Source organism: Mustelus asterias, chromosome 10 (assembly GCF_964213995.1).
Source record: "Mustelus asterias chromosome 10, sMusAst1.hap1.1, whole genome shotgun sequence".
In the NCBI taxonomy this organism is placed as follows: Eukaryota; Metazoa; Chordata; class Chondrichthyes; order Carcharhiniformes; family Triakidae; genus Mustelus; species Mustelus asterias.
In genome coordinates, this window is record NC_135810.1 from 35,264,385 (window position 1) to 35,291,557 (window position 27,173).

Sequence of the window (27,173 nt, forward strand, 5' to 3'; positions counted from 1 at the left end):
AGAAAGAGGCCATTCGGCCCATCGAGTCTGCACCGACCACAATCCCACCCAGGCCCTACCCCCATATCCCTACATATTTACCCACTAATCCCTCTAACCTACGCATTTCAGGACACTAAGGGCAATTTTTAGCATAGCCAATCAACCTAACCCTCACATCTTTGGACTGTGGGAGGAAACCGGAGCACCCGGAGGAAACCCACGCAAACACAAGGAGAATGTGCAAACTCCACACAGACGGTGACCCAGCCAGGAATTGAACCCAGGTTCCTGGAGCTGTGAAGCAGCAGTGCTAACCACTGTGCTACCGTGCTGATTCATGAAGGGAAAGTCATGTTTGACTAATTTACTGGAATTTTTTGAGGCGCGAGCTTGGAGGGCCGAAGGGCCTGTTCCTGTGCTGTATTGTTCATTGTTCTTTGTTTGATATTTTTTGAGTGAGTACAAAGAGCTTGGAAGGAAGTTAAAAAGCAGGACCCCGAGGGTAGTAATCTCATGATTGCTACCTGAGCCACATGCCAGTGAGGGCAGGAGTAGGATGCTTGGGCAGATGAACACGTGGCTGAGGAACTGGTGCAGGGGGCAGGGTTTCCAATTCTTGGATCATTGGGACCTCTTCTGGGGCAGGTGGGACCTGTACAAGAGAGACGGGTTACACCTAAACTACAAGGAGACCAATATACTTGCAGGGAGATTTGCTAGTGTTATTGGGGAGCGTTTAAACTAGATTTGCAGGGGGATGAGAACCAGAGTGCCAGAGCAGATAGTGGAGCTGGGGTAAAAAGACAGGTTAGTTCAAGCAAAATCACAAATGGAAGGGTTGAGTGTGGTGGAAATAATCTTTTGAACATAGAACATAGAAACCCGACAGTGCAGAAGGAGGCCATTTGGCCCATCGAGTCTGCACCGACCACAATCCCACCCAGGCCCTACCCCCACATATTTACCCGCTAATCCCTCTAACCTACACATCTCAGGACTCTAAGGGGCAATTTTTTAACCTGGCCAATCAACCTAACCTGCACATCTTTGGACTGTGGGAGGAAACCGGAGCACCCGGAGGAAACCCACGCAGACACGAGGAGAATGTGCAAACTCCACACAGACAGTGACCCGAGTCGGGAATCGAACCCGGGACCCTGGAGCTGTGAAGCAGCAGTGCTAACCACTGTGCTACCGTGTCTATTTCAATGCCAGGAGTATTGTGGGGAAGGCAGATGAGCTGAAGGCGTGGATAGACACATGGAAATATGACATTATAGCCATTAGTGAAACTTGGCTACAAGAGGGGCAGGACTGGCAGCTCAATGTTCCAGGGTTCCAATGTTTCAGGCGGGATAGAGGCAGAGGGATAAAAGGTGGGGGGGGTGGCATTGTTGGTCAGGGAAAATGTTACAGCGGTACTCAGGATAGATTGGGGAGCTTGTCTACAGAGGCCCTATGGATAGAGCTGAGAAACAGGAAAGGTATGACCATATTAATGGGGCTGTATTATAGACCACCCAATAGTCAGCGAGAATTGGAGGAGCAAATCAGCGGAGAGATAGCTGACAACTGCAAGAAACACAAAGTTGTGATAGATGGGGATTTTAATTTTCCACATATAGATTGGGACTCACATACTGTTAAAGGTTTAGACGGGGTAGAGTTTGTAAAATGTGTTCAGGAGAATTTTCTACATCAGTATTTAGAGGTGCCAACTAGAGAGGATGCGACATTGGATCTCCTATTGGGAAATGAGTTAGGGCAGGTGATGGATGTGAGTGTGAGGGAACACTGGATCCAGTGATCATAATGCCATTAGTTTCAACCTGATCATGGATAAGGATAGATCTGGTCCTCGGGTTGAAGTTCTGAACTGGAAAAAGGCCAAATTTGATGAAATGAGAAGGGATCTGGAAAGTGTGGATTGGCACAGGCTGTTCTCTGGTAGGGATGTAAATGGAAAGTGGGAGGCCTTCAAAGGAGAAATTTTGAGAGTGCAGAGTTTGTATGTTCCTGTCAGGATTAAAGGCAAAGTAAATAGGAATAAGGAACCTTGGTTCTCGAGGGAGATAGTAACACTGATTAAGAGGAAGAGAGAGTTGTATGAAATGTACAGGCAGCAAGGAACAGATCAGATGCTCGAGGAGTATAAAAAGTGCAAGAAGCTACTTAAGAGGGAAATCAGGAGGGCTAAAAGAAGACATGAGGTTGCTTTGGCAGACAGAGTGAAGGAAAATCCAAAGAGCTTCTATAGGTATGTTAGGAGCAAAAGGATAGTGAGGGATAAAATTGGTCCTCTTGAAGACCAGAGTGGTACACTGTGTATGGAACCAAAAGAGATGGGGGAGATACTAAATGGTTTTTTTGCATCCGTATTTACTGAGGAAACGGGCATGGAGTCTACGGAAATAGGGCAAACAGGTAGGGAGGTCATGGAACCTTTACAGATTAAAGGGGAGGAGGTGCTCGCTGTCTTGAGGCAAATCAGAGTGGATAAATCCCCAGGACCAGACAGAGTATTCCCACGGACCTTGAGGGAAGCTAGTGTTGAACTTGCAGGGGCCCTGGCAGGCATATTTAAAATGTCAGTATTCACGGGGGAGGTGCCGGATGATTGGAGGGTGGCTCATGTTGTTCGTTGTTTAAAAAAGGTTCCAAAAGAAATCCGGGAAATTATAGGCCAGTAAGTTTGACGTCGGTGGTGGGCAAGTTATTGGAAGGTGTGATAAGGGATAGGATCTACAAATATTTGGATAGACAGGGACTTATTAGGGAGAGTCAACATGGCTTTGTGCGTGGTAGGTCATGTTTGACCAATCTATTAGAGTTTTTCGAGGAGGTTACCAGGAAAGTGGATGAAGGGAAGGTGGTGGGTGTTGTCTACCTGGATTTCAGCAAGGTCTTTGACAAGGTCCCTCATGGGAGGTTAGTTAGGAAGGTTTAGTCGCTAGGTATACATGGGGAGGTAGTAAATTGGATTAGACACTGGCTCAATGGAAGAAGCCAGAGAGTGGTTGTGGAGGATTGCTTCTCTGAGTGGAGGCCTGTGACTAGTGGTGAGCCGCAGGGATCGGTGTTGGGTCCATTGTTGTTTGTCATCTATATCAATTATCTGGATGATAATGTGGTAAATTGGATCAGCAAGTTTGCTGATGATACAAAGATTGGAGGTGTAGTGGACAGTGAGGAAGGTTTTCAAAGCTTGCAGAGGGATTTGGACTAACTAGAAAAATGGGCTAAAAAATGGCAAATGAATTTAACGCAGACAAGTGCGAGATATTGCACTTTGGAAGGACAAACCAAAGTAGAACGTACAGGGTAAGTGGTAGGACTCTGAAGAGTGCAGTTGAACAGAGGGATCTGGGAATACAGGTACAGAATTCCCTAAAAGTGACGTCACAGGTGGATAGGGTCGTAAAGAGTGCCTTTGGTACATTGGCCTTTATAAATCAGAGTATCGAGTATAAAGGTTGGAGTGTTATGGTAAGGTTATATAAGGCATTGGTGAGGCCGAATTTAGAGTATTGTGTACAGTTTCGGTCACCTAGTTACAGGAAGGATGTAAATAAAGTTGAAAGAGTGCAGAGAAGGTTCACAAGGATGTTGCCGGGACTTGAGAAGCTGAGTTACAGAGAGAGATTGAATAGGTTGGGACTTTATTCCCTGGAGCGTAGAAGATTGAGGGGAGATTTGATAGAGGTGTATAAGATTTTGATGGGTATAGATAGAGTGAATGCAAGCAGGCTTTTTCCGCTGAGGCTAGGGGAGAAAAAAACCCAGAGGGCATGGGTTAAGAGTGAAAGGAGAAAGGTTTAAAGGGAATATTAGGGGGGGCTTCTTCACGCAGAGAGTGGTGGGAGTGTGGAATGCGCTGCCAGATAAAGTGGTAAATGTGGGGTCACTTTTAACATTTAAGAAAAACTTGGACGGGTTCAAGATGAGTGGGAAAGCAAATTGCGTGGAGGACACAGAGAGTCTGCAGAGATTTGGATAGGCTGAGTGAGTGGGCAAGGATCTGGCAGATGGAGTATAACAAAGAACAAAGAACAGTACAGCACAGGAAACAGGCCCTTCGGCCCTCCAAGCCTATATTGGATCTGGTGCTGGGAAATGAGCCAGACCAGGTGCTAGACTTGGAAGTTGGTGTGCATTTTGGTGATAGTGACCACAATTCGGTTACGTTCACCTTAGTGATGGAAAGGGATAGGCATGAACCTCGGGCCAGTGGTTTTAGCTGGGGGAAGGGTAATTATGAGGCTATTAGGAGAGAATTAGGAAACATAGGTTGGACTAGGAGATTACAGGGACTGGGAACGTCCGACATGTGGAGTTTTTTCAAGGAGCAGCTACTGCGAGTCTGTGATAGGTATGTCCCTGTCAGGCAAGGAGGAATTGGTAGGGCTAGGGAACCGTGGTGCACCAAAAAAGTTTCTTTGTTGGTTAAAAAGAAAAAGGAGGCTTATGTTCGGATGAGACGTGAGCACTCGGGTAGTGCACTAGAAAGCTTTAGATTGGCTAAGAGGGAGTTGAAGAGCGAGCTTAGAAGGGCTAAAAGGGGACATGAGAAGACTTTGGCGGATAGGGTTAAAGAGAATCCTAAGGCGTTCTATAGGTATGTCAAGAACAGAAGGTTGGTTAGGGCAAGTTTAGGGCCAGTTATAGATGGCAGAGGGAAGTTATGTGTGGAACCGGAGGAGATTGGTGAAGCATTGAACCAATATTTCTCTTCGGTGTTCACGCAAGGGGACATGAATATAGCTGAGGAGGACACTGGGTTGCAAGGGAGTAGAATAGACAGTATTACAGTTGATAAGGAGGATGTGCAGGATATTCTGGAGGGTCTGAAAATAGATAAATCCCCTGGTCCGGATGGGATTTATCCAAGGATTCTCTGGGAGGCAAGAGAAGTGATTGCAGAGCCTCTGGCTCTGATCTTCAGGTCGTCGTTGGCCTCTGGTATAGTACCAGAAGATTGGAGGTTAGCGAATGTTGTCCCATTGTTTAAGAAGGGGAACAGAGACTTCCCCGGGAATTATAGACCGGTGAGTCTCACTTCTGTTGTCGGCAAGATGTTGGAAAAAATTATAAGGGATAGGATTTATAGTTATTTGGAGAGTAATGAATTGATAGGTGATAGTCAGCATGGTTTTGTGGCAGGTAGGTCGTGCCTTACTAACCTTATTGAGTTTTTTGAGAAAGTGACCAAGGAGGTGGATGGGGGCAAGGCAGTGGACGTGGTATATATGGATTTTAGTAAGGCGTTTGATAAGGTTCACCATGGTAGGCTTCTGCAGAAAATGCAGATGTATGGGATTGGGGGTGATCTAGGAAATTGGATCAGGAATTGGCTAGCGGATAGGAAACAGAGGGTGGTGGTTGATAGTAAATATTCATCATGGAGTGCGGTTACAAGTGGTGTACCTCAGGGATCTGTTTTGGGGCCACTGCTGTTTGTAATATTTATTAATGATCTGGATGAGGGTATAGTTGGGTGGATTAGCAAATTTGCTGATGACACCAAAGTCGGTGGTGTGGTAGACAGTGAGGAAGGGTGTCGTAGTTTGCAGGAAGACTTAGACAGGTTGCAAAGTTGGGCCGAGAGGTGGCGGATGGAGTTTAATGCGGAGAAGTGTGAGGTAATTCACTTTGGTAGGAATAACAGATGTGTTGAGTATAGGGCTAACGGGAGGACTTTGAATAGTGTGGAGGAGCAGAGGGATCTAGGTGTATGTGTGCATAGATCCCTGAAAGTTGGGAATCAAGTAGATAAGGTTGTTAAGAAGGCATATGGTGTCTTGGCGTTTATTGGTAGGGGGATTGAATTTAGGAGTCGTAGCGTTATGTTGCAACTGTACACAACTCTGGTGCGGCCGCACTTGGAGTACTGTGTGCAGTTCTGGTCCCCACATTACAGGAAGGATGTGGAGGCTTTGGAGAGGGTGCAGAGGAGGTTTACCAGGATGTTGCCTGGTATGGAGGGGAGATCCTATGAGGAGAGGCTGAGGGATTTGGGATTGTTTTCGCTGGAAAGGCGGCGGCTAAGAGGGGATCTTATTGAAACATATAAGATGATTAGAGGTTTAGATAGGGTGGATAGTGATAGCCTTTTTCCTCTGATGGAGAAATCCAGCACGAGGGGGCATGGCTTTAAATTGAGGGGGGGTAGTTATAGAACCGATGTCAGGGGTAGGTTCTTTACCCAGAGGGTGGTGAGGGATTGGAATGCCCTGCCAGCATCAGTAGTAAATGCGCCTAGTTTGGGGGCGTTTAAGAGATCCGTAGATAGGTTCATGGACGAAAAGAAATTGGTTTAGGTTGGAGGGTCACAGTTTTTTTTTTTAACTGGTCGGTGCAACATCGTGGGCCGAAGGGCCTGTTCTGCGCTGTAATGTTCTATGTTCTATGTTCTTAAGCCTGTGCCGCTCCTTGGTCCAACTAGACCAATCGTTTGTATCCCTCCATTCCCAGGCTGCTCATGTGACTATCCAGGTAAGTCTTAAACGATGTCAACATGCCTGCCTACACCACCCTACTTGGCAGCGCATTCCAGGCCCCCACCACCCTCTGTGTAAAAAACGTCCCTCTGATGTCTGAGTTATACTTCGCCCCTCTCAGCTTGAGCCCGTGACCCCTCGTGATCGTCACCTTAACGTTGGTAAGTGTGAGGTTATCCACTTTGGAAGGAATAATAGTAAAATGGACTATTATTTAAACAATGAAAAATTAGAACATGCGACTGTGCAGAGGGACCTGGGGGTCCTTGTGCATGAATCACAAAAACTCAGTTTGCAGGTGCAGCAGGTAATCAAGAATGCAAATGGAATGTTGGTCTTTGGAGTATAAAAGCAGGGAGGTCATGCTGCAACTGTACAGGGTACTGGTGAGGCCACACCTAGAGTACTGTGTCCAATTTTGGTCCCCTTATTTAAGAAAGGATATATTAGCTTTGGAGAGGGTACAGAGAAGGTTCACCAGGTTGATTCCAGAGATGAGGGGGTTGGCTTATTAGGAGAGATTGAGTAGACTGGGCCTGTACTCATTGGAGTTTAGAAGGTTGAGGGGAGATCTTATAGAGACATATAAGATAATGAAGAGGCTAGACAGGGTAGAAGCAGCGAGGTTATTTCCACTTACAATGGAAACAAGAACTAGGGGGCATAGCCTCAAAATACGGGGGAGTTAATTTAGAACAGAGTTGAGGAGGAACTTCTTCTCCCAGAGGGTAGTGAATATTTGGAATTCTCTGCCCAATGAAGCAGTAGAGGCTACCTCGTTAAATGTGTTTAAGTCACAGATAGATAGATTTGTAACCATTAAGGGAATTAAGGGTTATGGGGAGCGGGCGGGTAAGTGGAACTGAACTCACTATCAGATCAGTCATGATCTTATTGAATGGCGGAGCAGGCTTGAGTGGCTAGATGGCCTACTCCTGCTCCTATTTCTTATGTTCTTATGTAAAGAGGACAGGAAACAGTGTCCTGCTGATTTAAAACAGACTGGAATCAGTTTCCTGCTGAGTTAAAACAGATTGGGATCAGTGTCCTGCTGAATTAAAACAGATTGAGACCAGTGTCCTGCTGAATTAAATCAGATTGGGACCAGTGTCCTGCTGAATTAAAACAGATTGGGACCAGTGTCCTGCTGAATTAAAACTGATTGGGATCAGTGTCCTGCTGAATTAAAACAGACTGGGACCAGTGTCCTGCTGAATTAAAACAGACTGGGACCAGTGACCTGCTGAATTAAAACAGACTGGAATCAGTTTCCTGCTAAATTAAAACTGATTGGGATCAGTGTCCTGCTGATTTAAAACTGATTGGGATCAGTGTCCTGCTGAATTAAAACTGATTGGGATCAGTGTCCTGCTGAATTAAAACAGATTGGGATCAGTGTCCTGCTGAATTAAAACAGATTGGGATCAGTGTCCTGCTGAATTAAAACAGATTGAGACCAGTGTCCTGCTGAATTAAAACTGATTGGGATCAGTGTCCTGCTGAATTAAAACAGATTGGGATCAGTGTCCTGCTGAATTAAAACAGATTGGGATCAGTGTCCTGCTGAATTAAAACAGATTGGGATCAGTGTCCTGCTGAATTAAAACAGATTGAGACCAGTGTCCTGCTGAATTAAAACTGATTGGGATCAGTGTCCTGCTGAATTAAAACAGATTGACACCAGTCCTGCTGAATTAAAACAGATTGAGATCAATCCTGCTGAATTAAAACAGATGGGGACCATGGTCCTGCTGAAATGAAACAAATGATGACCAGCGCCCTGCTGAATTGAAGCAGACAGGGACGAGTGTCCTGCTGAATTAAAACAGACTGGAAACAGGATCATGCTGTATAAAAACAGACTGGGACCAGTGACCTGCTGAATTAAAACAGATTGGGATCAGTGTCCGGCTGAATTAAAACAGATTGGGATCAGTGTCCGGCTGAATTAAAACAGATTGGGATCAGTGTCCGGCTGAATTAAAACAGATTGGGATCAGTGTCCGGCTGAATTAAAACAGATTGGTATCAGTGTCCTGCTGAATTAAAACAGATTGGGATCAGTGTCCGGCTGAATTAAAACAGATTGGGATCAGTGTCCTGCTGAATTAAAACAGATTGGTATCAGTGTCCTGCTGAATTAAAACAGATTGGGATCAGTGTCCTGCTGAATTAAAACAGACTGAGATCAGTGTCCTGCTGAATTAAAACAGATTGGGATCAGTGTCCTGCTGAATTAAAACAGATTGGTATCAGTGTCCTGCTGAATTAAAACAGATTGGTATCAGTGTCCTGCTGAATTAAAACAGATTGGGATCAGTGTCCTGCTGAATTAAAACAGATTGGTATCAGTGTCCTGCTGAATTAAAACAGATTGGGATCAGTGTCCTGCTGAATTAAAAAAGACTGAGATCAGTGTCCTGCTGAATTAAAACAGACTGAGATCAGTGTCCTGCTGAATTAAAACAGATTGAGACCAGTGTCCTGCTGAATTAAAACAGATTGAGACCAGTGTCCTGCTGAATTAAAACAGATTGAGACCAGTGTCCTGCTGAATTAAAACAGATTGGAATCAGTGTCCGGCTGAATTAAAACAGATTGGGATCAGTGTCCTGCTGAATTAAAACAGACTGAGATCAGTGTCCTGCTGAATTAAAACAGATTGGGATCAGTGTCCTGCTGAATTAAAACAGACTGAGATCAGTGTCCTGCTGAATTAAAACAGATTGGGATCCGAGTGCTGCTGAATTAAAACAGACAATGACCAGTCTCCTGCTGAACTAAAGAGGACAGGAAACAATGTCCTGCTGAATTAAAACAGACTGGGATCAGAGTCCTACTGAATTAAGAGACAATGACCAGTGTCCTGCTGTATTAAATAGGACAGGAACCAGCATCCTGCTGAATTAAATCAGACTGGGATCAGTTTCCTACTCAATTAAAACAGACTGGGATCAGTTTCCTACTCAATTAAAACAGACTGGGATCAGTTTCCTGCTGAATTAAAACAGACTCGGACCTGAGTTCTGCTGAATTAAAACAACTGGGGTCAGATTTGAAGTAGGCCATTTTCCAAAAGCCATATTTTTATTATCTCATCAATATTCACCTCATTAAACATATTCATTTATTGGACTGATTGGCACCATTCATAACGTGCCCACAATGCAGAGGGGAACACCCGAATGGACAATCGTTTAAATCCCCCTCTGCACAGCTGAGAGACCTTTAATTTCAAAGCTGACAAAAGATCCTTATTCTGCCCAGCAACAGCACGAAGCTGCATTTTAAACCGGCCTTTGGCCAGAAGATCGGGATATCTGCGAGTCAAGACCTGGAGTGGGTTATATGGCATAACCGGACTGTCAATAAAATATTACAGGAATAAAATGGCCAAGGCAGGCAAAGAAACTTAATAAACTAGGATAAAAAGAATAAAAGATTAGATTAAATCCCCCTACACACAGCAGGACAAAATGACATTAACACCGAATCTCGCAAGCATAGAATACAGACACAAAACAGTAGAGGTCGATTTAGATAAGGGGACACATCGAGAGGATAATGGGAAACACATTAAAACACCGGGGCAAGAACAGGCAGTCCCATTAACACGGACACACACCATACAGATGCAAATTGACAAGCCTCCCAGGGAACCTCCTGACCAGACAGGCCACTTTGTAAGTATTGTAAAACTGTATGAGCAAATGTTCCCGCTCGAATTTGGATTCCTATAAATATCCAGAGCAAATGTATAACTATTGAGATCAACGTGGCCAAGCACTGTTTCGGAGCTGGCTACAGGGGTCTCCCTGGGTTCCCAGTAATTGTACAATAAAGAAAAACACTTTGAACATTGCCTTGTGACTCGACTTCCTTGAATGCACTGGTACAGGGATTTTTCCCTACAACAGATTCCTGCTCAATTAATACAGACAGGAAACAAGGGTCTGCTTACTTTAAACATACTGGAATGAAAGGGGACAGGAACTTGTGTCCTGCTGAATTAAAACAGATGGGGATCAGTGCACTGCTGAATTAAAACAGACAATGACCAGTGTCCTGCTGAATTAAAGAGGAGGGGAAACAGTGTCCTGCTGAATTAAAACAGACTGCAGCCAGTGACCTGCCGAACTAAAACAGATTGGGACCAGCGTCCTGATGAATTAATACTGACTGGGACCAGCGTCCTGATGAATTAAAGGGGACAGGAACGAATGTCCTGCTGAATTGAAACAGACTGGGATCAAAATCCTGCTGAATTAAAGGGGACAACAAACAGTGTCCTGCTGATTTAAAACAGACTGGAATCAGTATAATGCTGAATTAAAACAGACAATGACTAGTTTCCTGCTGAAATAAAAGGGGTCAGGAAACAGTGTCCTGCTGAATTAAAACAGACTGGGATCAATGTCCTGCTGAATTAAAACTGATTGGGACCATGCCATGCTGAATTAAAACAGACTGAGACCAGGTTCCTGCTGAATTAAAACAGACTGGGATCAGTGTCCTGCTGAGTTAAAACAGACTGGGATCAGTGTCCTGCAGAATTAAGTAAGAGTTTTAACAACACCAGGTTAAAGTCCAACAGGTTTATTTGGTAGCAAATACCATTAGCTTTCGGAGCGCTGCTCCTTCGTCAGATGGAGTGGAAATCTGCTCTCAAACAGGGCACAGAGACACAAAATCAAGTTACAGAATACTGATTAGAATGCGAATCCCTACAGCCAACCAGATCTTAAAGATACAGACAATGTGGGTGGAGGGAGCATTAAGCACAGGTTAAAGAGATGTGAATTGTCTCCAGACAGGACAGCCTGCAAGTCCAGGAGGCAAGCTGTGGGGGTTACTGATAATGTGACATAAATCCAACATCCCGATTGAGGCCATCCTCATGTGTGCAGAACTTGGCTATCAGTTTCTGCTCAGCGACTCTGCGCCGTCGTGTGTCGTGAAGGCCGCCTTGGAGAACGCTTACCTGAAGATCAGAGGCTGAATGCCTGTGACTGCTGAAGTGCTTCCCCACAGGAAGAGAACAGTCTTGCCTGGTGATTGTCGAGCGGTGTTCATTCATCCGTTGTCGTAGCATCTGCATGGTTTCCCCAATGTACCATGCCTCGGGACATCCTTTCCCCAGGAAAGGATGTCCCCGTTCTCCAAGGCGGCCTTCACGACACACGACAGCGCAGAGTCGCTGAGCAGAAACTGATAGCCAAGTTCTGCACACATGAGGACGGCCTAAACCGGGATGTTGGATTTATGTCACACTATCAGTAACCCCCACAGCTTGCCTCTTGGACTTGCTGGCTGTCCTGTCTGGAGACAATACACATCTCTTTAACCTGTGCTTAATGCTCCCTTCACCCACATTGTCTGTATCTTTAAGATCTGGTTGGCTGTAGGGATTCGCATTCTAATCAGTATTCTGTAACTTGATTTTGTGTCTCTGTGCCCTGTTTGAGAGCAGATTTCCACTCCATCTGATGAAGGAGCAGCGCTCCGAAAGCTAATGGTATTTGCTACCAAATAAACCTGTTGGACTTTAACCTGGTGTTGTTAAAACTCTTACTGTGTTCACCCCAGTCCAACGCCAGCATCTCCATATCATGACTGCAGAATTAAAACAGACTGGAACATAAGAATATGAGAAATAGGAGCAGGAGTAGGCCATCTAGCCCCTCGAGCCTGCCCCGCCATTCAATAAGATCATGGCTGATCTGAAGTGGATCAGTTCCACTTACCCGCGTGATCCCTATAACCCCTAATTCCCTTACTGATCAGGAATCCATCTATCCGTGATTTAAACATATTCAACGAGGTAGCCTCCACCACTTCAGTGGGCAGAGAATTCCAGAGATTCACCACCCTCTGAGAGAAGAAGTTCCTCCTCACCTCTGTCCGAAACTGACCCCCCTTTATTTTGAGGCTGTGCCCTCTAGTTCTAGCTTCCTTTCTAAGTGGAAAGAATGTCTCCACCTCTACCCTATCCAGCCCCTTCATTATCTTATAAGTCTCTATAAGATCCCCCCTCAGCCTTCTAAATTCCAACGAGTACAAAACCAATCTGCTCAGTCTCTCCTCATAATCAACACCCCTCATCTCTGGTATCAACCTGGTGAACCTTCTCTGCACTCCCTCCAAGGCCAATATATCCTTCCGCAAATAAGGGGACCAATACTGCACACAGTATTCCAGCTGCAGCCTCACCAATTGTGGTGAACCATCGTTGGTTCCCACTGGATAGTGCTGAGCCAGGGGCTGGCCAGGACTACAAGGATAGAACATAGAACATAGAACATAGAACATTACAGCGCAGAACAGGCCCTTCGGCCCACGATGTTGCACCGACCAGTTAAAAAAAAAAACTGTGACCCTCCAACCTAAACCAATTTCTTTTCGTCCATGAACCTATCTACGGATCTCTTAAACGCCCCCAAACTAGGCGCATTTACTACTGATGCTGGCAGGGCATTCCAATCCCTCACCACCCTCTGGGTAAAGAACCTACCCCTGACATCGGTTCTATAACTACCCCCCCTCAATTTAAAGCCATGCCCCCTCGTGCTGGATTTCTCCATCAGAGGAAAAAGGCTATCACTATCCACCCTATCTAAACCTCTAATCATCTTATATGTTTCAATAAGATCCCCTCTTAGCCGCCGCCTTTCCAGCGAAAACAATCCCAAATCCCTCAGCCTCTCCTCATAGGATCTCCCCTCCATACCAGGCAACATCCTGGTAAACCTCCTCTGCACCCTCTCCAAAGCCTCCACATCCTTCCTGTAATGTGGGGACCAGAACTGCACACAGTACTCCAAGTGCGGCCGCACCAGAGTTGTGTACAGTTGCAACATAACGCTACGACTCCTAAATTCAATCCCCCTACCAATAAACGCCAAGACACCATATGCCTTCTTAACAACCTTATCTACTTGATTCCCAACTTTCAGGGATCTATGCACACATACACCTAGATCCCTCTGCTCCTCCACACTATTCAAAGTCCTCCCGTTAGCCCTATACTCAACACATCTGTTATTCCTACCAAAGTGAATTACCTCACACTTCTCCGCATTAAACTCCATCCGCCACCTCTCGGCCCAACTTTGCAACCTGTCTAAGTCTTCCTGCAAACTACGACACCCTTCCTCACTGTCTACCACACCACCGACTTTGGTGTCATCAGCAAATTTGCTAATCCACCCAACTATACCCTCATCCAGATCATTAATAAATATTACAAACAGCAGTGGCCCCAAAACAGATCCCTGAGGTACACCACTTGTAACCGCACTCCATGATGAATATTTACTATCAACCACCACCCTCTGTTTCCTATCCGCTAGCCAATTCCTGATCCAATTTCCTAGATCACCCCCAATCCCATACATCTGCATTTTCTGCAGAAGCCTACCATGGTGAACCTTATCAAACGCCTTACTAAAATCCATATATACCATGTCCACTGCCTTGCCCCCATCCACCTCCTTGGTCACTTTCTCAAAAAACTCAATAAGGTTAGTAAGGCACGACCTACCTGCCACAAAACCATGCTGACTATCACCTATCAATTCATTACTCTCCAAATAACTATAAATCCTATCCCTTATAATTTTTTCCAACATCTTGCCGACAACAGAAGTGAGACTCACCGGTCTATAATTCCCGGGGAAGTCTCTGTTCCCCTTCTTAAACAATGGGACAACATTCGCTAACCTCCAATCTTCTGGTACTATACCAGAGGCCAACGACGACCTGAAGATCAGAGCCAGAGGCTCTGCAATCACTTCTCTTGCCTCCCAGAGAATCCTTGGATAAATCCCATCCGGACCAGGGGATTTATCTATTTTCAGACCCTCCAGAATATCCTGCACATCCTCCTTATCAACTGTAATACTGTCTATTCTACTCCCTTGCAACCCAGTGTCCTCCTCAGCTATATTCATGTCCCCTTGCGTGAACACCGAAGAGAAATATTGGTTCAATGCTTCACCAATCTCCTCCGGTTCCACACATAACTTCCCTCTGCCATCTATAACTGGCCCTAAACTTGCCCTAACCAACCTTCTGTTCTTGACATACCTATAGAACGCCTTAGGATTCTCTTTAACCCTATCCGCCAAAGTCTTCTCATGTCCCCTTTTAGCCCTTCTAAGCTCGCTCTTCAACTCCCTCTTAGCCAATCTAAAGCTTTCTAGTGCACTACCCGAGTGCTCACGTCTCATCCGAACATAAGCCTCCTTTTTCTTTTTAACCAACAAAGAAACTTTTTTGGTGCACCACGGTTCCCTAGCCCTACCAATTCCTCCTTGCCTGACAGGGACATACCTATCACAGACTCGCAGTAGCTGCTCCTTGAAAAAACTCCACATGTCGGACGTTCCCAGTCCCTGTAATCTCCTAGTCCAACCTATGTTTCCTAATTCTCTCCTAATAGCCTCATAATTACCCTTCCCCCAGCTAAAACCACTGGCCCGAGGTTCATGCCTATCCCTTTCCATCACTAAGGTGAACGTAACCGAATTGTGGTCACTATCACCAAAATGCACACCAACTTCCAAGTCTAGCACCTGGTCTGGCTCATTTCCCAGCACCAGATCCAATATAGCCTCAACATATGTTACTGTTGGGTTGTGCTATTGTTGCTGTTGGGTTAGGGTGGGGTTGTTACACCTTTGTACTGTAGTGTTGTGGCACATCCCAGTCGGGCTCCGCCTCCTGGGAGAGGTATAAGAGTCCCTGCTCTGGCCGGGACCCCTTCAGTCTGGGATAGTGTATATAAGTTCTGGTAGCTTCGTTAACAGTAAATAAAAGCCTTTCATTTACTGAGCTTCAAGCCTCGTGTCTGAATAGCGCATCACCAATGCCCTGTACAGATGCCGCAAGACATCTCTGTTTTTATATTCTATCCCCCTTGCGATATAGGCCAACATCCCATTTGCCTTCTTGATCACCTGTTGCACCTGCAGACTGGGTTTTTGCATCTCATGCACAAGGACCCCCAGGTCCCTTTGCACAGTAGCATGTTGTAATTTTTTTCCATTTAGATAATAATCCAATTTGCTATTATTTCCTCCAAAGTGAATAACCTCGCATTTGTCAACGTTATACTCCATCTGCCAGATCCTCGCCCACTCACTCAGCCTGTCCAAATCTCTCTGCAGACCTTCAGGAACCAGGGTCCTGCTTACATAAAACATACTGGATCATAGTCCTGCAGAATTGAAACAGACTGGGTCCACGGTCCTGCTGAAATAAAACAGACAATGACCAGTGTCCTGCTGAATTAAAGGGGACAGGACCCAGTGTCCTGCTGAATTAAAACAAACTGGGATCAATGTCCTGCTTACTTAAAACATAATTGGATCGTAATCCTGTTGAATTAAAACAGACTGGGACCATGATCCTGCTGAAATAAAACAGACTGAGACCAGTATCCTGCTGAATTCAAACAGACTGGGATCAGTGTCCTGCTGAATTAAAACCGACTGGGGTCAGTGTCCTGCAGAATTTAAACAGACTGGGACAAGTATTCTGTTGAATTAAAACAGACTGGGATCAGTGTCCTGCTTACATAAAACATACTGGGATCATAGTCCTGCAGAATTAAAACAGACTGGGACCACGGTCCTGCTGAAATAAAACAGATAATGACCAGTATCCTGCTGAATTAAAGGGGACAGGAACCAGTGTCCTGTTGAATTCAAACAGACTGGAACCAGGGTTCTGCTGAATTAAAACAGACTGGGACCAGAGTCCGGCTAAATTGAAACAGTCCAAGATCAATGTCCTGCTGAATTAAAACAGACCAAGACCAGTGTCCTGCTGAATTAAAACAGACTGGGACCAGTCAACAAAGAAAATGTATTTCAATTAGCTGTTGGTATAAGAACTGGGGAACACAGGTTTTGGGCAAGAGATACAGGAAGGATGTAAGGAAGAACTTTTATGTAAGTATATGATAATAACTTGGAATTTGCTGACTGTGAGAGTGATGAAAGTGGAGATGATCAAAAATTTTAAAAGGAAATTGATAGACAGTTGAGAGAAATAAACTTGACAAACTTGGCAGGTTTAGAGGGATGGAATGGGATAATAGGAGTGACTGGATTGCTCTACATGGGCGCAGTAAGACAAATGGTCTCCTTCTGTGTCATTGGGGCGGCACGGTGGCACAGTGGTTAGCATTGCTGCTTCACAGCACCTGGACCCGGGTTCGATTCCCGGCTCGGGTCACTGTCTGTGTGGAGTTTGCACATTCTCCTCCTGTTTGTGTGGGTTTCCTCCGGGTGCTCCGGTTCCCTCCCACAGTGCAAAGATGTGTGGGATCGGTGGATTGGCCATGCTAAATGGCCCCTTAGTGTCAGGGGAACTAGCTAGGGTAAATGCATGGGGATATGGGGATAGGACCAGGATTGTGGTCGGTGCAGTTGCAATTGGCCGAATAGCCTCCTTCTGCACTGTAGGATTCTATGATAATGACTGCATGACTTCTTTGCTGACTTTTGGCATAGACCCAAGTTTCCACCTTGCATTCCCTCTGCTTTTTTCTACCCATCTTTAGCCCTTCAATAAATGTTATTAATGCGGTCTACAATGCTGTAAAATCTTTCATGATGTTCGATAGCTTACTGCAACAATTTAAAATGAAAAATTTCCAGATCCATGTCGACAAGGGAGGCGATTCTCCCAAAAGTGCTGAATTGGTGGGAAAATTGTTCTCGATCACGACTATTTTTTCATTGCAACTTCAGACCTGAATGTCCCCACTCTGTCCATTGCGGAGGTCACAATCTTGCATCTCATTAAAAACCCGGGAGGGGGCGGGGCCTATTCGCTCCGGAGTCTGACAGCTCCGGGTCTCTGCGCATGCGCAGTGGTCCAGGTCTGTCAGTCTCCCCATTTGCTGGCCAGCTCGGGACTTTCGCAGTGCTGCCTCTCCAGCCCCCCTCCCACGGCCCGATCGCGGACCCCACAACAATTCCCGGGCCAGCCCTGAGCTCCTCCCGCACCGGAGCGCCCAGCAGTGGCGATCCCCCAACCCCTCACCCTGGCAGACCTCCACCCCAGCTGAACCCCCCCCCCCTTGGGTTCAGACCCCACCCCGGCAGACTATCCCCCCCCCCAGCTCACCCCAATCACTGCCCTCCCTTGAGCCCAGACTGATCCTAATGCAGAGTGGCAGCGGGACCTCCCCAACGCCACTGATCACTCCTAGGCCCCGCCCACAATAGGCCCCACCCCCTTGGCACTGCCTAATGCCTGCTGGACAGTGCCAAGTTGCCCCCTGGGCATTGCCACTTTGCCCCTTGGGCAGTGCCGGGGCACAGGCTGGCACTGCCAGGGTGCCCATGATGTGGAGATGTGGGTGCCCGTGCCCAGGGGGCACAACCCCCCCTGCTGCCCGACCCCCTGGGTGGCGCCAATTGCCCTCGTTCATTTGGGCGGGGTCTCCCAGTAGTTCCCCAAACGTGGGGAGCTATTCTAAACCTTGCTGGAATGAAGCACTCCTGGCGGGTTGGGAAATGCTATCGGGCCCGGCACGGAACTTGCCGGGCCCGATAATCACATGCAAAATATATTTAAAATACATTAAAAAAAGATTCAAATAACTTATCTCTCTTCCTGCCAGTTTCCAGAGCAGTCTGACTGCAACTGTTCTCCGGCTGTGAAAGACGCGCATGCGTTCCCAACGCATGTGCAAATCCCGCGAAATAGCCAATACGCGATTCTCCGGATCGAACCTGCCAGAAAAGCTGCGGGTTGCGATGGGAGAATCGGGCCCAAGAATTGTGAAGGTCAATATCTTACCTGGAGACTGTGAATTTGCCTTTATGTGGTTATCCATTTTTTGTTCCTCCACTCGCTTTAATAACAACTTTATTTCATTATCGTAATCACTCCACTCTGGTACAATTCTCACAGCAGCTTTTAACTTGGGTTCCTTGGTCTTGGGGTTGTTGCACTGAAATTTAAAAGGAAGTTTTTAAAGACTTTTTTTCCTCCTTAAAGTGCTATGTAGTATACTATCAAGAAAAGTACAACAGACTGTTAAATAGAAAATAAATGCCTCACTGCGCCCGAATTGACCTGGGTTCAACTGATTGTGTGGAGTTTGCACTTTCTCACCTTCTTCATGGGTTTCCTCTGGATGCTCCGATTTCCTTCCACAGTCCAAAGATGTGCAGGTTAGGTGGATTGACCATGCTAAATTACTCCTTAGGGCCCGATTTTACCATCAAGCTGCGCCCGTTTTCGGGCTCGAAAACTTGGTGAAGTTGAGGCGAGTATTGCGATCCGCGCCCGCCACCGTGCCGGTTCCTCCTTTACCAAGGCCCGAAAATGTCTGGGATCGGGACCAAAATGGGTGCGACACCCATTTAAATTAATTTGCATGCATTTAAATTGACTTAGTCGGCTGCACGCCCAGCTTTACCGGCACTTCCCCCTTTACCACTGCATTCGCCCATCTGGAATCGGCACGGAACAGACATGCTCCATAAAAGTCCAACTCCAGCGCTCCATCAGTGAGGTTTAGTCAGGAGGTAAGTGCCGAGTGTCTGATAGCTCTCTGCTGCTTTCGTTGGTCCTTTCGTTGCGGCCATTTTCTTTCTTGGTTCGGTGGGGGCTCTACGAGTGTGTGTGTGTATGTGTGTGTGGGGCTGTTGCTCAGCAGGGTCTCCGATGTCTGATTTGCAGAATGGACCTGGGTCTCAGCACTGATTGCAGGTTTTTTGGGTGCTGCTGGGTCCTAGTGCACTCAGCACTCTTCCAGCTGAAGGATGTGCAAAAAGCCCTTGCAATTTGCACTGCTACAGCCTCTTAACTTTTCAAGGAGCTGTGATTCTGGGGCGTATGTGGGTGGGGAAATGGGTGGTCTGTGATTCTGGGGAGCATGTGGGTGGGGGAATGGGAGTCTGTGATTCTGGGGAACATGTGGGTGGGGGAATGGGCAGTGTGGACAGTGATCATTCATGGGCTAGGAGCAAGCAGTGTTCCTTAACCTCTACATGTGTTCCTCTCCATCTCCAACCACCAGCCACCCCACCAACCCCCCTGCCCCCCCCCCTCCGCCCCCCCCCCCCCCCCTCCGCCCCCGCCCCCCCCCCCCCCCCCCCCCCCACCTTTGGAGTGACGAGATGGCTTTTGTGATGCAACCGATTGATCTTTCTGTTCTTTTGGTTGCTGCTGGAGCTGAGGAGGAGGAGAAAGACGAAGAATTGCAGGCACAGGAGGCCCAGGCCTTACCACTTGCAGGAGTAGAGCGAGACGACCATCAAAGGCAGGGGGTGGCCGGCATTCGCTCAGAGGAGAAGGAGGGAGCAGAGACCCCGGTAGTTCCATGCACGAGTGTCATTTGAACAGATGTTGGACACTGTGAGCCACTGATGGCTCTGCCTCTGAAAGGAGACAGTACAACACCTGTACCACTAGTTGCAGGACCTGGCACCTCGGGGCGGGGGCGGGGGGGGTGGGGGGGGCACCCACTCTCAGTAGCTGTTAAATTGATGGCTGCTCTGAAGTTTTATGCAACTGGCTCCTTCCAGACCTCTAGCAGAGATGTATGTGGCATTTCCCAGTCAGCTGTGCACACCTGTGTCAAGAAGGTCATGGAAGGCCTGTATGCCCGGGCAGGGCAGTACATCAAATTTAACCTGGACCAGGCGCGTCCATCCATTGCAGGGATGCCTAACGTATAGGGAGCCATCGACTGCACCCATGTAATCCTCAAGGCCCCCCTGCAGAATCCACAAAGATTCATCAACAGAAAGGAGTTCCACTCCCTGAATGTCCAACTGGTGTGTGACCACAACATGAACGTTATGCACATCTGTGCGAGACATCCAGGCAGTGTGCATGACAGCTTCATTCTCAGGAGCTGACATCCCGGAGGCATTTGAGGAGGAGCCCAAGCTGTGGGGTTAGTTCGTGGGTGATATGGGTTACCCGCTTCAGACATGGCTGATGACGCCTGTGTGGAGGCCTGTGACTGAGGCGGAGACCCGCTATAATGAGGCCCATGTAGCCACCCGTGCATTAGTGAAGGGGTGCATTGGGCTCTTCAAAATGCGATTCCGGTGCCTGGACCGCTCTGGTGGGGTTCTACAATACAGCCCCCTGATGTCTTCCCGCATTGTGGTGGTGTGCTGTGCCTTGCACAACCTGGCACAGCAGAGAGGTGACATATTGGAGGAGGAGGAAGAGGAGATGGAGGCTGACCAGCTGGGCATTGCTGGGGAGGAGGCTGCCCAGCAGGAGGAGCACGCCGAGCAACACCACCCAGACATTGGAGGACTGGCAGCTCGAATGAGGCATGCGAGGGCGGCTAAGGAGGCCTTGATCACCAGGCATTTCAGTTGCTAGGGGCTTGTGTCTGCAGGTTCCATTCGCCACCCCGCTCCCCCACCAACCCTCCCCCCCCAACACCCCCAAAAGCCCTTCCATATCCTTCAACATTGTCACACAAGAGTGATGGGCCTGGGTACGCTGTGTTAGCGAGTTTCTTTGGCAGGCAGGTGGGTGAAGATGACTCGCTAAGCACCATTATGATAATGCCCTGGTGCAAACTAGTCAGACTCCTACCTGAGCTCCGCATGCACACTGGCACATGGGCCCATGTCTGTGTAGTGGTAAGTGATCTGAAACCCCCATACAGGGCCCTGGGTGGGTGGGGTAGGGGAGGGGAGGGAATTGCTCATGGATTCTGGGGAACTAATGGCCTCCTTTTCTCAGTGACACAGCATTGAGTGGCCTCCCCAACTGACATCAACATGAAGCACCTCTCCGGCGATCATCAATGGAAGAGGATTCACATTCGAGACAAATCTAAGACAAGTTAGTCAAAGGTGAGTGGTGAAAAAATGACTACAATAGTTCTAACATAAAAACTTGTAAATGGAAAACGTTAAGGTGCTAAACGATCTATCTAACTAGCGCAGTCCTTCACCCGTGCCATCTCAGTGCAACTACAACTTCCTAACCTTTTGTGGCCTACCACTACATCTGTGTCTCCCCAAAATGTACATTGGAAGTGGAGGAGGCCAGATGCCTCGCTCAACCCGTTGCCTGTGATGCGTGTGGCATCACTAGAGGCCCTGGATCTTGAGGACCCTGGCCAGCTTCCAGGTATCTGGGACATTTCCATGACACCCTCTTCATCCCGCTGCCCCTGAGATGCCCCGGTGTCAGGAAGCAGGGAGTCAGAAGGTGTAGCCAGAGCCACAGTCTCCTGGTTGGAAGGCCCCAGCATGGGCTCGAGCCCCTGTGGGCCTCTGGGTCACTCCATGGGATGGCGGTGCTTCTGCAGTGAGGTCCAGAAGCTCCAGTGACATCTGGCCCTGCCAGTCCTGGTGGACCACCTGCATCCTACCCATGGTGGTTGAGCTTCTGCGATGGCCACCTGAGTCGGGAGCCACCTGTCAATGGGCGCAGAAAGTTCCCTCTGAGCCCCTCAGCTACGATCCTCTGCGACTGGGCCACATTCTCAAGGGCTGCTGCCGTAGTCTGCTGAATCTCAGCGCTGTCCCACTGGGTGTCCTGCAAGCTCTCGAGCCTCTCAGTCATGGGCCGCAGAATCTCAAGAATCCTGTTCAGTCCCTCAACTGTGGCCCACTGTGACTCGGCCGTGGCCCTTTGGGACTCCGCTGTGGCCTGTTGTGACTTGGCCATTGCTTGGAGCCTGCCACTCATGGTGAGGATCCCCTGCCCCAGGCTTTCCACTGCAGATGCTACCCTTGCAGTGTTGGCCTGAGAACTACGCAAGACAGGCAATAGCTGGTCCGTCTGAAAGCTTTGGGACTCCTCCCAACAGCCTCGCAGTTGGTCCATTGTGGCTGTCAGCCTCTCCTGCATTCCCTGGCTCTGTTGCTGCATCTCCAGCAGCTGAGGGAGAAGTGATCTCAGAGGCCCAGCATGTAGCCTGGGGCCAGCTGAGTCCTTGCCTTCAGCAAGCACCCACATGCCAAAGGCCTCGGACGTTTCCTCCTCCACCCGATGTACATTATCAGATGTGCCGTGCTCCCAGAGAGTGACCCTGAAGCTCACCACCAACTGGACCCACCGACGTATCAGTATCTGGAATGGTGAACTGCAAGATGGAAGCTGACGCCAAATTGGTGCCACCCTCAGAGGTCCCTTCACCCATATCCTCTGAGGACATGTCCGAGCTGTATGGAGCAGGATGGGCAGAAGCCGCAGTGGGGGCCATGATGCCAGATGGTCCCGGGGCGTCCGGATCTGTCCCTGCAACACAGGACACAACGTTAAGTACAAGGGAAGGAGGAGAATCCGGGATGCAAAAAACGTGATTCACATTTCACCATTGAATCATAGAATCATCATAGAAACCCTACAGTGCAGAAGGAGGCCATTCGGCCCATCGAGTCTGCACCGACCACAATCCCACCCAGGCCCTACCCCCACATATTTACCCGCTAATCCCGCTAACCTACGCATCTCAGGACTCTAAGGGGCAATTTTTAACCTGACCAATCAACCTATTGAACATAGAACATTGAACATAGAACAAAACACAAAGAAGATTACATCACAGGAACAGGCCCTTCGGCCCTCCAGCGACCAGGCTGCCCATCTGAATTGTAACCACCTATCCTTCCGGGGACCATATGCCTCTATTCCCATCTCATTCATGTCGCTGTAAAGACGCCCCTTAAAGGTCACTCTCATATCTTCCTCCGCAACCTTCCCCGGCAGCGAGTTCCAGGCACCCACCACTCTCTCTGTGCAAATAAACATGCCTCGGTACATCTCCTTTAAACCTTGCCCCTCGCATCCAAAACTCATGGCTCCGAGAAATTGCCTCCAATTGAGTGGAGGATTGACAGGTGCTCACTTCTTGACTCCAGCCCGACCATGCTGTCGCTGACAGTCCACATCTTCCCTTCCCTGGACATCTCCAGCGCCCATTCTTCAAAGGGGGTGAGGACCCGGAAGTCTGGCTCACCACTCCCTGTCTTTGCCCTTTCTTTGGTGTTATGGTCGGTCTTCTCCTGTGGAGACGAAGGAGCAATGAAAGAAATGGTGTGATTCCTGCAGAGTATCAGGTAGTGACCCTTTGAGGGCAAGCGCAGTGGTGCTCTTGAGGGGGGCAGGGTGGGGGGGGGGAGCAGAAAAGGAGGAGATGCTTGGCGGTCAGGGGCTGGAAATATGCAGGGTGCTGGAGATGGGAGGATCTGGGAATGATTTGGGGGAAGATGTGAGTTAAGGGGTTAAGATGGGGTTAAGCACTCACCCTTGCTGCCTGGATGAGGTCATTGACCTTCTTGCAGCACTGCTTCCCGGTTCAGGGGGCCAGTGCTATGGCACTGACCAAGACGGCAACTGCCTTCCAGGCCGCATTGCCATCAGCCCTCCTAGGTTTGCATCCTCCTGGGGGGAAGAGGATGTCCTGCCTCGCCTCTGCCGCATCCAGTACCTCCCCAGGTTGCCCTCAGTAAATCGGGGGGCTGATCGTGTCGTCATCTTTTCCTGTACCGCCTGCCTGTCCATCCTTGGGTTTTTAATGGAGCTGCCCCTCGTTGAGGCAGGTCAGCTGCAGGCAGTTTGTTCAGAGCATTCCAGCAAGTTACATGCAGTTTGCTTGTTAGCATTGAGGGAAAGGTAAGTGAGCACTTGCAGCTGAGGGAAGTGTCGTACAGCCATCGGAGTCAGAAGGAGAAGGGGGCCTTGTGCAGGAGGGTTTGGGGTGAAGGGGGAGTTCACTCTGCCTGAGATCGGTGGCAGGGAGGGGGGAGGGTGGATCACTCTGCCTGACATCAGTGGGGCAGATAGGGGGTCCGCTGCCACTCTGCCTGAGATTGGCAGGAGGGAAATGGGGGAGGGTGGATCACTTTGCCTGAGATCAGTGGGGGGGAAGGGGGGTCTGCTGCCACACTGCCTGAGATCGGAGGGGACGGGGGGAGGGACCCACGATTGGTCTGGGTGGTGGAGGGGGATAAGTAATGTTGTGGGGGTGGGGCAATGTCTGTGGGGGCCAGGGGGCGGCATTATCTGGCCCAAGAGGGATGTGGCAGGGGAGCAGCATGCCATCACTTTTTTTCTGCGCATGCGCAGTTGGAGGCGCCGATCGGAGCTGCAGGGTTTCGGGTGCGTTAAGCCCCGCCCACAGGCTTGTGCAGCGCGATTCGGACTCGCTGATATTTTTGCAGGCAGAGTGCGTATGGGGGTGCCTCAGAACGGGTCTAAAAGTCAGATCTGAAACATTCCCAGTTTCAAGTCCGCCCAGCCCTTAGAATCAAAATGGTAAAATAGGGCCCTCAGTGTCCAAAGATGTATAGACTGATGTACCGAGGCAATAGGTGAATTAACTATGGTAAATGGGTTATGGGGATAGGGTAGAGAGGGCGGCCTGGCTGGGAAGCTCTTTCAGAGAGTCAGTGCATACTCGGTGAGCCAAATAGCCTCTTTCTGCACTGTAGGGATTCTATGGCTCTAAGACAACATAACTTGTTTCTTCGATGATATAATTTGAATGACACCCCATCCAAAATCACTCCCACTACCAATGCCCAGTAGCAGCCATGTGTACTACCACTGCACGCGGAAACTCACCTCACCAAATGCGGAAACTCACTTAGACAGCACCTTCCAAAGATGTGCGGGTTAGGTTGATTGGCCAGGTTAAAAATTGCCCCTTAGAATCCTGAGATGCGTAGGTTAGAGGGATTAGCGGGTAAATATGTGGGGGTAGGGCCTAGGTGGGATTGTGGTCGGTGCAGACTCGATGGGCCGAATGGCCTCCTTCTGCACTGTAGGGTTTCTATGATTCTATTTCTATGAAATCCACTACTACCAAACAGAAGTTCCCAAACTTCAACATCCCACAAATCCTTTTCATGAAAATGCTATATCTCTTGAAACACCTCTTAAAAATAAATATTTTCTAGAGATTTTCTCCCTTATCTATATCAATTTATCACACACCATTAACAATTAAATTATTTCTTACGTTATTAATTTTATTACATGATGAAAACAGTAACACCCTTCAATGATTTCATGTTAGTAACTTGTGTCACTTTGATTAAGCCTGAAGTTGCAGTTAAACTACACTGATGAGAACATAGCAGTATTGTACCTTTTGAGTATGTGCCCAAAATTGCCAGATCCCACTGTCACAAGAAGTGTGAAGGGGAGAGAGAGACCTGTCTGCCAGCTGTCCAGGCTGTTGACCACATCCACGAGGCATGGTACATTGGGGAAACTATGCAGACACTGCGACAACGGATGAATGAACACCGCTCGACAATCACCAGGCAAGACTGTTCTCTTCCTGTTGGGGAGCACTTCAGCGGTCACGGGCATTCGGCCTCTGATATTCGGGTAAGCGTTCTCCAAGGCAGCCTTCGCGACACACGACAGCGCAGAGTCGCTGAGCAGAAACTGATAGCCAAGTTCCGCACACACGAGGACGGCCTCAACCGGGATATTGGGTTCATGTCACACTATTTGTAACTCCCACAGTTGCGTGGACCTGCAGAGTTTCACTGGCTGTCTTGTCTGGAGACAATACACATCTTTTTAGCCTGTCTTGATGCTCTCTCCACTCACATTGTTTCGTTTCTTAAAGACTTGATTAGTTGTAAGTATTCGCATTCCAACCATTATTCATGTAAATTGAGTCTGTGTCTTTATAAGTTCTGTTTGTGAACAGAATTCCCACTCACCTGAAGAAGGGGCTAAGAGCTCCGAAAGCTTGTGTGGCTTTTGCTACCAAATAAATCTGTTGGACTTTAACCTGGTGTTGTTAAACTTCTTACCACATCCACAAACCCAGTTTTGGGATGTTGTTAATATTTAAACAGAATATTGACTGTCAGCTGCAGGTTTGTGGCAGTGCACATCCTATGAACCTTTTAAGTCTTGAGCAAAGAAGCAGTCTGCAGCATAATTATTTCTCCAGCAAAATGCAATAAGTTAAGGAAAGCTATCCAATACAAAATAGATGGAAAAAAATCAAACCAATGTATTGATAAGGAATTGCTATATTCCATGTGTTAATGATGGGGAAAGGCCCAATCTTTTCCATTCTTGCTAGATTGTCACCAGTTGCCACTAAATGGAGGCTTTAATATTGGGCATGAGGGTCCATGTCTGTACAGACACAATCTTTGATTTTCTACCAGCAAGAGAAACAGTATCCTATCTTTCCGATGAAGCATTGGGGGATTGGGAGAGGACCCAGAGAAGAAGACAGGATCACAGATCTGTCATTGAAGGAGTGGAATTGGGGACAACTTCAAACCCAGAAGATATTGGGAGGGGACGAATGCTGGATCACAGATGTGCTATTTGTTTGTGACCCAGAGTCCTTATCCTCCTGACCACATCTCTAAATCCTGAAGAGCTCCTTTGTAGGTGTTGGAGGATGAACATTGAGGACAGGGGGGAGTAGGGGGGCTGGCTGAGGACTTAAATTAAGTCGGGGAATTACATTAAAATGCAGGTATTTGTCTAACATTCCACTCCTATAGGTACAGGAAGCACACAACTTCAAAGTCCAAGCAGAAGACACACCACACTCGATCACAGTCCACCCTCCAAATTCAACAAGCTGCAAGACAAGGTGTGTTCTACTGGATCAATAATAACAGCTGTTCAGAACAACAGCAAGTAGTCTGCCAGTCAGGATACAGTGTCCTCTGCAGTCACCATCACCCTGAAGCAATCTGA

At 48.0% G+C, this 27,173-nt stretch overlaps 1 protein-coding gene across 2 annotated transcripts in view; it reads right to left on the reverse strand.

The window, feature by feature from the left end:
• The window catches only part of uggt2 (UDP-glucose glycoprotein glucosyltransferase 2), a 608,113-nt gene that overhangs the window by 11,648 nt on the left and 569,292 nt on the right, over window positions 1-27,173 (reverse strand). For both annotated transcript variants that reach the window (XM_078221650.1, XM_078221652.1), the window contains one exon: window positions 18,294-18,447. In XM_078221650.1, coding sequence (XP_078077776.1) covers window positions 18,294-18,447 — 154 coding nt within the window. The remainder of the gene's footprint in view (window positions 1-18,293; window positions 18,448-27,173) is intronic.